The sequence below is a fragment of the Pangasianodon hypophthalmus genome, chromosome 12 (genome assembly GCF_027358585.1).
Source record: "Pangasianodon hypophthalmus isolate fPanHyp1 chromosome 12, fPanHyp1.pri, whole genome shotgun sequence".
In the NCBI taxonomy this organism is placed as follows: Eukaryota; Metazoa; Chordata; class Actinopteri; order Siluriformes; family Pangasiidae; genus Pangasianodon; species Pangasianodon hypophthalmus.
The window spans coordinates 16,144,836-16,157,843 of record NC_069721.1 but is presented as its reverse complement, the minus strand read 5'-3'; the positions used below and the strand labels follow the sequence as shown (position 1 = coordinate 16,157,843).

General features: G+C 36.1%; 1 protein-coding gene across 2 annotated transcripts in view; it reads left to right on the top strand.

Annotated features, from left to right (window-relative positions):
* Positions 1-13,008, top strand: part of LOC113527785 (cadherin-12) — a 111,001-nt gene that overhangs the window by 56,068 nt on the left and 41,925 nt on the right. For both annotated transcript variants that reach the window (XM_053238754.1, XM_034309023.2), the window contains one exon: positions 5,310-5,604. In XM_053238754.1, coding sequence (XP_053094729.1) covers positions 5,310-5,604 — 295 coding nt within the window. The remainder of the gene's footprint in view (positions 1-5,309; positions 5,605-13,008) is intronic.

The window sequence follows — 13,008 nt, the reverse complement described above, 5'->3', positions numbered from 1 at the left end:
GTCTTGTATAAAATGTATTTAGTGTATATAGTTCATACCAAAGAAAGTGTGATGTCTAGGTGTGATTTAAAGCATTATGCAAAGGTAAATGCATGACACACTCCATAACCACATGACCTACAAGCTAACCAAGCCATTAACTTGCGTAATACAATCACAGCTTCTATTCCACGCTAATTGGGCTCAAATGACCAGAGAGAGAAATCTCTCAGCTGACCTACACGATAATCAAGGTTACTGTGCCCATAGAGCCCGCAAAGCGCATCACAATTATCCACTCGCTATTGCTCATGAAGCATGTCTAAAGCATTAGGTGAGTTTGTGACTGTCATGGCCTTTTTTTTTATGACTACTCTGTTTGCCATGTGCAATGACCCTTAGATATGGATAGCAATATGAAGCCTGACCTAACATTGTGACTGCAAGTACCACTGCTGCTAAATCCAGCTCTGTACTCACACAAACAAGTCAATGAGTCAACACTAATAGATTTGAGTTTATTTAATAGGGTATGATTTGGCTCATGGTTCTCCTCACTGAACACTGATAAAATATAATATACACATAAAATATAACAGTTGCATCATTAAGGACAAATCGGCCAACAGTAAAGTTTTATTCTTGCAGTGTTAATGTACAACTGCCATACAAACCACAATACTTACTGTGATATTTAAAGTTGAGGAATAGTCAAAGGCCACATACACTGATATTTTCACTCTTCTGTTGCATCTAGACTTGATGCCAAACTAATTTTGGGGCTGCAGATGTGGAGTCGTTTGTAAGGATTACCCTGCCTCCAATTATGCATCTGACTTGCCAATAATCCAGTGAGCCATTATAATACGTTTAGGGAGCTGAAGACATTTACAATGGTAATGTATGTTGATGATGGAGCATGGAGCACACTGAAAAGATAATCTTAAAAACTAAAGGATAAAGATGCATTTATCTGCAATGCCAATATAATATTTTTCTCCCCACGTTTTGGATTGACCTACTATAATAATGGGATTTCTGCTTGAATTGCTCTTCAAGCATATTACAGAACTGCTAATGCTTCAATCAGTATCACTTATCAGCCTTCTCCAACACTGTGACACAGGAATTTAGAGCAAGGTGCTATTTTAGAGCAAGGTACTATTTGGCTAATGGTGGATTGTTATTAATGCTACCAGTGATCCTTAGTCTAGACAAAGTAGCTATATACAGAATATGTCTCTTTTTTTAATCTCTTCAGATGTTGTGACATTAAATGAAAACATTTGCTAGTTAATTGGTAGCATTTTGCATGTTGGCAGACAGCCATCAATATACTTGATATAGCACATCAGGGAAGTAATTAGGCTGGTATCTAGCTGGATCTGTCAAATTAATGGATTGACAACATGAATCAATAAATATGAGCAATGTTTGCCTAAGACTTTAAATATCAACATGTTTTATGGCTTGTCCAATGAGAAATGTCACCATGTACCTAGGCATATATTTAAAGAGTGAAAATATCAGCACACTGTCGACTGAAACACACAAGCAAGATTTATAAGACTCCCACTACACCAGTTAAACTCTTGGTGCTGCTCTTATTTTATTGGCATGCCCTTCTCATCTCTGCCACTCTTCATTTCTGAATGTTATTTTAGCTGCAGGATTCTATTCAGTTCTGCAGGACAACTTATTTTATGTTTCTTTGGGACACAGTGCATAGAAAATCAATGTGAAGCAATTCATGGAAAATGTTTTTTTTTTTTTTTTTTAAGTTGTGAAAAATGGCCTTCAATTATCAGTCTTTTAGTAAAGTTGTGTGTAAAGGATTTGTAGGCCAAACTGAACTAAAAATTCCTACCAGATTTACAAAGGTTTTGGTAGTGCTGCTTTTCTTTGTGCTCAAGGGCATATTTTTTGTAAGTGCCAATCAGCCATAAGTAACCAAGTGTGTTCACAGGCCAGCTGACTTACATTTAACAATGCCCAAAATGCCATAAAAGTCAAAGTTGAACACCAAGAACAGCACGTGCTAACTCTTCCAGTAATGCAGCTCAGCGATTACAGTGTGTCGGCAGTGTTATCACAGACAAACACTACCTCCTCCTCCTTTTATGGGGTGCCATTTGTTTTGTCCTAATTGAACGACTAGTCTTATCTGTCTTAATTTTTGGAATCATTTCAAATTGATTTCTTTCAGGTCATTAGTATGAAATTTTCACTCAGTTCATACATGCATTTGAAATAAATATATAATTTTAAATTTATCAATGTAATTCATATAGAAAATGGCAGTAATTCATGCCAAATATACAATCAGTCGAGGTTCACATCAGTGAGTCTCCCTATATGCAAACTTACATAAACTCAGGAGTTCTCGTAGGACATTTTTCTGTATTAACTGAATTTTCATCAATACCACATTTCCTGTGTAAATGCAACGATTTACAAACAAATCTGTTCATATTTATCTTGATAAATGAGGCTAATTGTTTATAACACTCGAAGTATTTACAGTATATTCTACACAAAGAATAAATGTAAACAAAGATAATTTTCCTGAAAAGTCATTGATGTTCCTGAGATTGCAAGAAGAAGACGTTTGTATCAGAAACCTCTCCCAGATGCACCCCAGCTATTCAATATATTTCATACTTTCTACAACAAGCACATAAAAAGAGCATGATGTATGTGCTAGTAGTTTGCTGTAGCAGATACTGGATGGTAATTACAAATACCAAAGCTGGCTTACTGTCCACATTTTGTCAGCAAGCAAACTGGACTTTTGATATGTACAGTTTAAAGTATTATAAAGAAATTTGAAGAAACTGTCAAATTTGAGGGAAGTCATAAAGGGACATAAGGAAATCCAGATTTCCTTGCTCATAGAAATCTGGCTTCAAAATCAATGCTTTGAGACTATGAAGTTTTCTTAGAAGTAGTCTTGTAGGAGGTTGTTACAGCTAAGAATTTCCTTCTAGAAAGGCAAAACTTTGTAAAAGTAGTCCAAATGTAAGATTTTTAATCAATAATAATCACAAAAATATCAGTATTTCAGAAGGAGAAGTGTTGAGAATCAGAATGCTGCTTGTCTGCTGTATCTGGGCATCATGTGGGTGGCTCTGTGATAAATTATCTGCTTTTAATATGATTACAATCTAAACACTGTAAACATAAAAGGCAGGCATCTATTAGTTACACTAATGCTCTCGGCTGCTACGTTTGTAACATTCCATGATTGGCAGCCCCATGCATTTTTTACTTCCCTTTCATCCTGAAGATTTTAGCAATAGTGCATGTATACTATCGTTCAAAGACTATAGCATACATGAGATGACTATTTGACTGGTCCATTTAAAGGCATAAACGGAGAAATCGTAGTACTTATTTGATCAGAACAGAGACCGCTGTCACCTGGCCATTACTGAAAAGTAATCTAAATCTTAAGTTTTAATATATTTGCAACATATTTGTCTGTATGGAGTGAGTATTTTAGCTTTGTCAAAGTACTCCAGCATGTCTCATTCCATGTACTGAAGTGTTTCACATTTTCACACGCCCATGTGCTCGTAATGAGACTTATTATTTCTGCATCTCATTATGTTCCACCAGCATCGAAATGCAGCAGAGTTGTCTACTAATTGTTGCTGTTATAAGAAGGGCAAAGGATTTGATGGGCGAATTCCAGCACCTGTCTGCTTCCCCACAATGCACCCAGGCAAACAGACGCTGTCTAAAGGGATAGGAGTTTGATCCAATGCAAATTAAACAACAACAATTTCCTATCCAGTCGAGCTGTAAATGCGAGTGCTTATTATCTCAGAATGTGAATAGCAAATTGCATGGTTTTTTTTTTTTTTTTTTGGAAAAGACACACACACACACACACACACACCATTTTACCTCTCACCATTGAGTCTTAATTGTTCCTTACTGCTCTCTTGCTTTCCCTCTCCTTGCCTCCCCTTTTCCAGTCTGTGTGTTTCAACAGCTCTCTCCTACTACTGAATTTGCATGATAATAACTTGATTATTTCTTACTTCTAGTATTTTACGCCAGTTGCATATCCTCACACTACCTTCCTTTGTGTTAATGCCTGTGCACAAACTGAAAAAGGCATCTTACTGATGAGTGTACTCTGAACATTTGACCAAAATGTCTGATCCTAATGCATTTCTTTCACAGCTGGATTTTTTTTTCTTCAATTCATTGTTAAGAAATATATGGAAGTAGGGAAAAAAATGTTGTGGATATGAGCCTGCAACTACTGACGTGCTTATCCCCTGCCCTCTGTAGGACCCAGAAGAAGAGGAAGCATATTAAAAGAGCACTCCAGTGCTATTCCCTAATTAATGAATCTCTTTATACCATCGATTACTATTGTTAGCCTAATGGAATTTTTAATTAGTATCACTCGGCTTTTCTGCTACAACTTAATGAGAAAAAAGTGCCGTTTTCTCTTTGAAACACCTCTTTTCTTTAAACATCTGCAATTGTTCAAATCCAAATTGCAGACAATTGCAGGATTATTCCTTCAGTATTACCATCTAATTGGCCACACAGACAGACTATTTTAATAAATTGCTCATAATATCAATGAGTCAAATTAAAAAGGGTTTAAATAGTGAAATGAATAGTTATAGAACAACCACTTTAAAGTAAATGTACATACAATCAGCTAGAACTGAATTTCCATTATTCCAACATATGACCAATATTATAGTATGTTATTGTTTTTCAACAATCCTTGTGTTTGGATATTTGCAATGGACGTAGTCTACTTGAATTACTGACATAACTCTGAATATGTGATATCAGAAGCATGGAGTATCAATGTCTTATGTTTAAAAAAATGGAGGTGGTGTAATGAGTGAGTAACTCTGAGTGAACATTTTATCCTTTTGGCTTAAAAATGGAAAAGAAATCTCAAGCGCAGACAGAATGAGGTCAAGTTAACTTACCATTCGGCTAACAGAATGAGTCTCATCATCAAAGTCCAAAACAAAATGAAAGGAAAAAAATATTTTCATGTAGATTTCATTTTAATTCTGTCTGTAATATTCCAACTGAGCTATGTGCAAAATTGGATGAGAGGTCACATTCTGAGACTAAATGTAAAATGAATGATTTAATCCGTAAACAACATTGTGTTTTCATTAATTGACTTCTTCATGACTATACTTATGTCTCTGACTGATATAGACTGATATAGGCACATTTATCTATTTAGAAAATGTCCTATGATTCACACAAACAATAGACACACCCACAGTAACTATAATGATCAGTAGCCTCAGTAGCTTTTTCTATATTTCTGCTCTCAGCTGCACACAGATCTGGACAAAGGAGACAGTGAGGTGAAATACACTCTCTCAGGAGAGGGAGCCGGCACCATCTTCACCATTGATCAGACCACTGGAGACATCCATGCCTTACGCAGCCTGGACAGAGAGGAAAAGCCTTATTACACACTCAGAGCACAGGCTGTGGACGTTAACACCAACCGGCCCCTGGAGCCTGAGTCTGAGTTCATCATCAAGGTTCAGGATATCAATGACAATGAGCCAAAGTTTCTGGAGGGCCCTTATACAGCTAGCGTCCCTGAGATGTCGCCTGTGGGTAAGGACATTCTAATACTAGTTTGACTTTGCAAATAAGTTTATTAAGAAAGTTTTTAAGAACGTGTGATTATTTCAGATTCTTGGAGGGTTGCATACAAAATGTCATTCTGTTATATACCAGAGAAGGCAAGGAGGCTGGAATAGACAATGTAATTCTATTATATTCTTGGATTTTCATTGTCAAGGTCTTACAAATTCCCATACTGCATAATAATTCATCGTAAAATACCACTTGTATTATGTGAGATGTAATAAACATTTAAACTTAATCAAGGTCACACTCCTACTTCTGAAAAACAGCCGCTTCTCCATCTAGAATCAGAAGAGGCTACAGGGTAGTACTCTGTTTTTCCTGAATTTATATTTGAGCATACTAACATACTAGTGTATTAGCTTGGGAAAAGCACCAAACAGGAGGTGGAAGATTCCCCTAAATCTTAAATCCTAGTGCATGGGAGCACTTTGGTTTCCCAGTAATTTACAAAGCTGGTGGCCAGTGAGTGGTGGACTGAAACATTACAGTGTGATGAATCCACAAAGTAAACGTACCATACACTGGGGCACAAGTGTCAAAATCACCCTTTTGTTTCAGTAAGAAATAGAACAACACACACACACACACGTCTCTTTGCTGCATTTAAGCAACTGATTCAATCTGGGTTAAAGAAATCACCACAGTGATTAGGAAGTTTATATTGCAAATATGAGACTCTACTTGGTAGTGGAGAGGATTCAAAAACATGTCTCAGGCTCCTTAGATCTACCTGATTTTGACAGCAGAATTAACTAACAGCAGGATGAATAAGAAATAAAAATCTCTTCAGAGCCTCCCCCATGGGAGTCACACCAGTGAAAGCTTGACTAGAGTGTAAATGTTTTTAATGTTTTATTTTTTTACATTCTAATGCATAGCTTTTGTTTTGTTATATGTTGCTCACACTATGTCATTATTAGGTTTCAATTGTACTTTTATAATGTGGGATATTTTAATCAATTGAAAATGGAAACTTTAAGCCCTATTCAGATGTGATTAAATGTCCTGGGGTAACTTCCTTTTTTACAGGTGTTGCTCTATGATTTAATTTCCATCTGGATCAGCCATGTCTGTCTTTTTCTCCGTCCTCCCCTGAGAAAATTACAGGTCAAATTACCTGTTTTTTGCCGAACTCAGTGGTCATCTGATATTTTCAGTCCAGTCCAGATACATTTGTCCATGATTATCAATGCAGATGATGCCTCATATTCTAAAAAAAAGAGAGATTTATTTGACTGCTGCTACTTGCAATATTTAATCTGGCCATCTAGTTAAAAATTAAACAAGTGTAGACTAAAATGCCAAAGTTGCTTACTCAAGAAAGAATCAATTTCTTTGTAGAACGGCCAGTGCTGATTGTCAGAATCCATCTTCCTGTTGTGTTTCTAGCATTCACAGTATTTTCTATTCAAGTAGTCAATATGCTATTTACACTTGATCTAGACAAAAAAAGTTAGAGGGACACAATTTGCAAAGACTTATCCAAACTGGCTCCCATACTTTGTGATTATGAGTAGTGTTTTCAAATTGTTGCTGGAACCTTGGTCAGCCTAAAATTTAAATAAAAGCCAGCATCTCTTCTCTACTCCACTCTTCACCTCCACTACCTCTTCAACCACTTGGCTGCCATGTTGTGAATGGAGCATGATCATAAGACTATGTGACTCAAATATCCAGGATAGTAGAAAATACAACCCACTAGAAACCTGCTCCTCCTGTGGTAATTTTATTGCTGTCTGAATGTGAGAGTTTTATCACATGTAAAATGTTTATTAAAGATGTCCCCATGATAAACGAATCTGATCGGAATAGGGCTAATGACACATATTCAGGCAATGTTTTTTTTTTCCTGTATCAAAAAATCTTATTGAGACAACCACATATCAGTTTTTAATTTTGTATAGCATTACACTTCTAAAATATGTTGCAGAAAAAAATAAAATCCAATTTGGTCAAAACCTGTTTTTTTCTTTCTCTTTGTTTTGGCTGTTTGCCAGAATTCAGCTGCATTGACATGAGGCCATTTCAAATTTTAACCACTCTAGTCCCCACTCATGAAATATTTGTTCCTGACCCCTGAGTCTTAAACTTGTTTATCCAGGTACTGTCTTTTTTAAAGTGCTCTTGAGACTGTAATATTTATGTTTGATTTAAACATTTGAAAAGCTCTACTGTAGATCAAAGCACTGACCCATTTCCATAGGTTCATTACTTAAAGTCACATACTGCGTATGCTCTATGGATTGACAGATAGGCATGAGCACAGCAGAGGTCTCTGATTAAATATATTTGTAAAAGCTTAACACCCTTCACTGTTGTGTACAATTTAAGACAATTTTCCACTGCATACGTTGGACATTGTACGTGTATTACTCATCTTAATTCAGACCTTCTCCTACATACACTAGCTAATGTGACATAGACTTGTCACCTTGAATATAATGTTTAATATGAATTTATCCAATCCACACACAATTATATTAACCTTTTGGTTCAGACAGGATTTTTCACTAAAGCCTACAGTGACTCAGTGGATTCAAAATTGCTATTTAACATGTGTCTGTAACTACACATTTCAACGAATATCAGAAATAATGCAAACAACTACATCTAAATTAATAAAGCAGGCTGTAGTTACTGATGTATTATCTTAAACCAATCTTTTCAAGCCTTTTAAACACGTTGTAAAGTGTAACACAAAGGTTGTAAACCAACAGTAGTTGTTTTTTTAGTCCTCTCTCTCTTTTATTCTGCGCCATGATTTAGTGTATGCAGTCTCTTGCAGCTAGCTTGTGAATCAGGCATTTATGGAGTGTAATTAAGTTTAAGATCATTCTGCTTGACTGCCCTTGGTTAAAGGGAGTGACAGCATGGTACATTATCACACTTAAAGGCAGGTCCCGGTGTTACTGGCAAACAGCCATCTTTACTCTAACTTTAATTAAAGTTAGCAGGCAGTCTGTCATTTGAGAGAGTTATGGATATGAGAGAGTGAGAAAAAAACTAAGGAAGTAAATAAATAAGAAAGCACCATTAAGTATCCTCAGGATATGTGAATATTGTTGCTGTAATAGGCTTTTCATTTCTTGACCTTATTATTATAGTATAAGGCTCTATCTGGGTTAAGAATAAATGGGAGAACCATACAATACTAAGGTCACAATTTATTGAACATTCAGGAAACCGATTTGTAAAGCCATACTGTTTACAATTATTTGTTTATGTATTTATATATATATATTTTTAGTGAAAACTTCATGGCACAAATGCAAAAAAAATCATTCACATAAATAAAAGGAGCACTATGCCTTTTATACTGCCAATGCCGATAAGAATAAAAGATAAACAACAACAGCTCAAGTACATCCCCATGTCACTGTTTGAGCATAATACCCAGTGTGCCCTGCATTGATCTGAGCCACTCTTCATGCTTTCCCCTTTTGAGGATGAGACACCACAGTAATTCACTGCGAGATTGTCTTTCTCTTGATCTGAATGGCAAAAAAAAAGAAAAAAGAAAGAAACCCTTTCAACAGGATGACAAATTCAAGCATCTTCTAGTCACTTCTAACCTTCTAACACTTCTATGTATGCTTCATTATTCTTGGCCTAGCTGGACCACTCTGCATATAGCATATTAAAGCAGCTTCTATAGCAGATGCATACTTCTGACAATTTTATAGATGAGTGAAGGATTTCAACTGCATTTTATCAGTTTGTTGTCTCAAGCAAATCTGATGCTTTTAGTAAGAATTTTGCAGTGAGTTTTGTTAAGCAGTGATTTTTTTTTTTTTTTTTTTTAATTAATGGTTATTTCTCCATGTGAAAGAGTCAAATTTTCTTTGAGATGAATATAGGCCATATCTGGCCCACAAATCTGGTCCACCTCTATACCAGAACATATCACATGGCTCATATTTATACAGCAAGAGCAGCTCAACAGCACAGCCACATCTCTACCAGAGGTAAGCCATAGTAAAAGTTGATATGGCCACATTTGGGCCTTATGCAAAAATTTTTATATGGTGATTCTGGCCCTTGTGTGGATGACACACCAAAGGCCAGTGGAGCTCCAAAAGAGCCTATTTGGTGTATTAATGCTCAAGTACATGGTTTGACGATAACTAATGTGTTAAATAATGTGAGTTAAGAGAACTGGAACATCCAACCTCCAGACCACCAGAAGACGCCCTCTCCTGAGTTTTGAACCTCTTTTTTGGTCATCACGCTCACTTCCTGTATTACCCCTATAAAAAGCACATGGATTTTTCTACAACTTTGAAGGCTTATAGTTTGTGCTCCATTCTCATAAGTCCTGAGATGTGTTTATTTCTTTCTTGGAGTGATCTTTGTGTATGACCTGTTTTTGCCTCACCATGTTTTGCCTCTTGTCTTGCCCTTGGGTATTGCATTTGCATGTGACTTGCTGTTTTTTTTTTTGTTTTTTTTTTAACATTGCACAGATCTCTGGTTTACTCTTTGGATTGTGTATTTTTGGATTTGTCTGCTGCCGTTTCTGCCTGTTTCTAGTATTGTCCCTGGACTGTTTTCTGACTAAGTTTTGTTTCTTAAATATTGCACATAGATCCTTACTCTGTGACTGAGCCCTGTATGTTAAAGAATCTTAATGCAAAGCATTATCCATATGTTTTATATGTGTTTATGTGTCTGCTTATGGATATGTAGACACAGACTGAGACACAAAATAACTAAGCAATTTGAATTTGTTTTGCAAAATACTATTAGAAAATTGGTCAGTCTCACAAACTGCTTGCAACACATATTTACCCAACTGAAGATAATGGCAAGCCATGCTCCTAATTTTCCTCCTCTTCCTCCACCATGTCCCTGCCATTATCATCATAACCAACATCATAATCATCATCAAGCAGTTGCTCATCTGATGTGTCATTTTCTCATAATGTCCATTCCCTCATGGTATTCCGTGTTTTGCTCTGTGTTAGTCTTGAACTCATCAGTAGGCTGCCTCTTCCAGAACAAAATAGTAATTAGTGTCAGTAGTACAACAATAATGCCTTTCTATATAATGTCACATTACACACTATCAAATCATTTCTAATTGAATACTTACTCTCTAAGAACATGATAGTTTACATAGCTGACTGACTTTGCACAGTAACATTAAAACAATAAATAAAACAAAAAGTTAGAGTTAGTTAGAATTCCCGTTTCACAAATTTAGGCATAAAGTAAGCGGCACTAAATACACCATCAATCACCATAGAGAAGCAAATTATGTCAATCTTAAAGAAATGTGCTCACATTCAACAACTTTTGCTTAATACCAGCAAACTTCAGTCACTACATTGCAGTGTTCAGTGGTAACCAACAGCCTAACTAACATAACATGAGCTAATCTGATAAGATTTCTGACTGAATCTTTAGCTATACAACACTGTATATGCACAACTACAATTTAAGTACAATAAAACATTCATTCATTCATGAATTCATTCAAACTGTTTTATCAGTAACTGCTTTATCCTGATCAGGGTCACAGTGGATCTGGATCCTACTGGGTTTGAGGTGGAAAAACATGATATCAACATTTGTGTTGGCCAGCCCTACTAAAATACAGAATTACTGTATATTTGTGTAAGCGGAAATTTGGATAAAGGATAGTAATAACCAGAAATGAAATCAGTGATGGGACAGCTGAGAAATAATGGACTTGAGGTGATCCAAAAGAGAATTTGTAAATATGACAAAACATACTAACCAAATGTACCAGATAACAGTCACATGTGGCCCAAATACGCATGCTATCTGTGGAGATAATTACAAAAATGTGATATTTAATCTGCCCTATTTAAGTAATAAATGTTAGATTAAAACCATATTAATTAATCAATATTTAAATTAACATAACATGATTGCATTGATATTTAATCTGCTTAAAGGACTATGTAATTATTATTTCCGTGTGATCTATACACTTAGGATTAATACATGCAGAATCAGTAGGAAAGAAAAAGTAAGTATGAAGGAAAATGAATGTGGCCAGAATGATAATAATAGAGTGATTTAACAGTTATAAAAAATTGTCAAGAGATATGAATTATGGTCTCTTTTGAGACAGAGAGGAAGAGCAAGAAGGGGGACCCACTTCATGTATCTACCTGAGGACCAGTAAGACACTGGAGAATTGTTATATTGCTGGGAAAAATAACAAGCAAATCGGACATTTGCTTATAGACCCCTTTAATGGTTGTAAATAAAAATAGTTGCATGCACAACCAGGTTGCAAAGAGATGTGAGTAGCCTAGCAACCTGATGCTACTTGTTTATAATCTGACTGAAGAATCTATCAAGAATTTTATTTAGGGATCGGACTGACATTAGCTCAAATGCGATCCACTTAGTATTATGGATTACTACTGAAACACAGGGAGTGCTATTCAGCTAAACTAACACTTTCAAATGGGGTAACTCCAGAAGATCCTCATGGCCTGGCACCCTGTCAGTAGTTAAATGGAGTGGTCTATCTGCAATGGCCAGACATATACTATATAGCCAAAACTATGTGGATGTCTGACCATCACACCCATATGCTCTTGTTGAACTCCCCATTTCAGGTTTAATCCCCCTTTTACTGTTATAACAGTGTGCACTCTTCTAGGAAAGCTTTCTAGTAGATTTTCAAGTGTCATTGTGGGAATTTCCCATTCAGCCACAAAAACTTTAATGAGGTTCAACACTGATGTCAGGCAAGGAGGCCTGGTGCATAGCCTTCAAGCAATTAGAGAATAAAGAAGCCTACAAAGCTCATTCTAACAGTTGCTGAAAAACCAGTGCTTGATATTGATATATGAAATGTATGTTGCTGCCTTTGAGAGCCAACATTTTTCATGATCATAATGTCCTTGTTGTTTGTGTGAAGTTAGTACTGTTTAATCTACCATGACATCACTGGACGTCACTGTAATATTTATTTTATGTAGTGTTCTGTATTGTACTTTTATATGATGGTGTGTGTTGCCACGTGGTCCTGGAGAAACACTATTTCATGTTTATGTATATCAATGGCATGGGAATAAATAAATCTATTTGACTTGAAACAAATAATCATACTAATTAGTACTGTCAGACTCAAGCTATTAATGTAGAGAGCAATACACTTCAGCAATACATTTCAGTTAAAAACACATAGTCAGGCTCTGAATGTCAACACTGCTTCTCATATTAATTCTCCACCACATCCTAAATAAGATCATGGCCTTCCTCCAGCATCCCTACAGCGCTGCTATGCTGTCAAACATGGCTGGCCTTTGTTTATTGGATTAAAGCCTAGATTTTGCTCAGCCAAACTTTTAATGCCATTGTTAACCACCTGCTAGCCACAGGGTA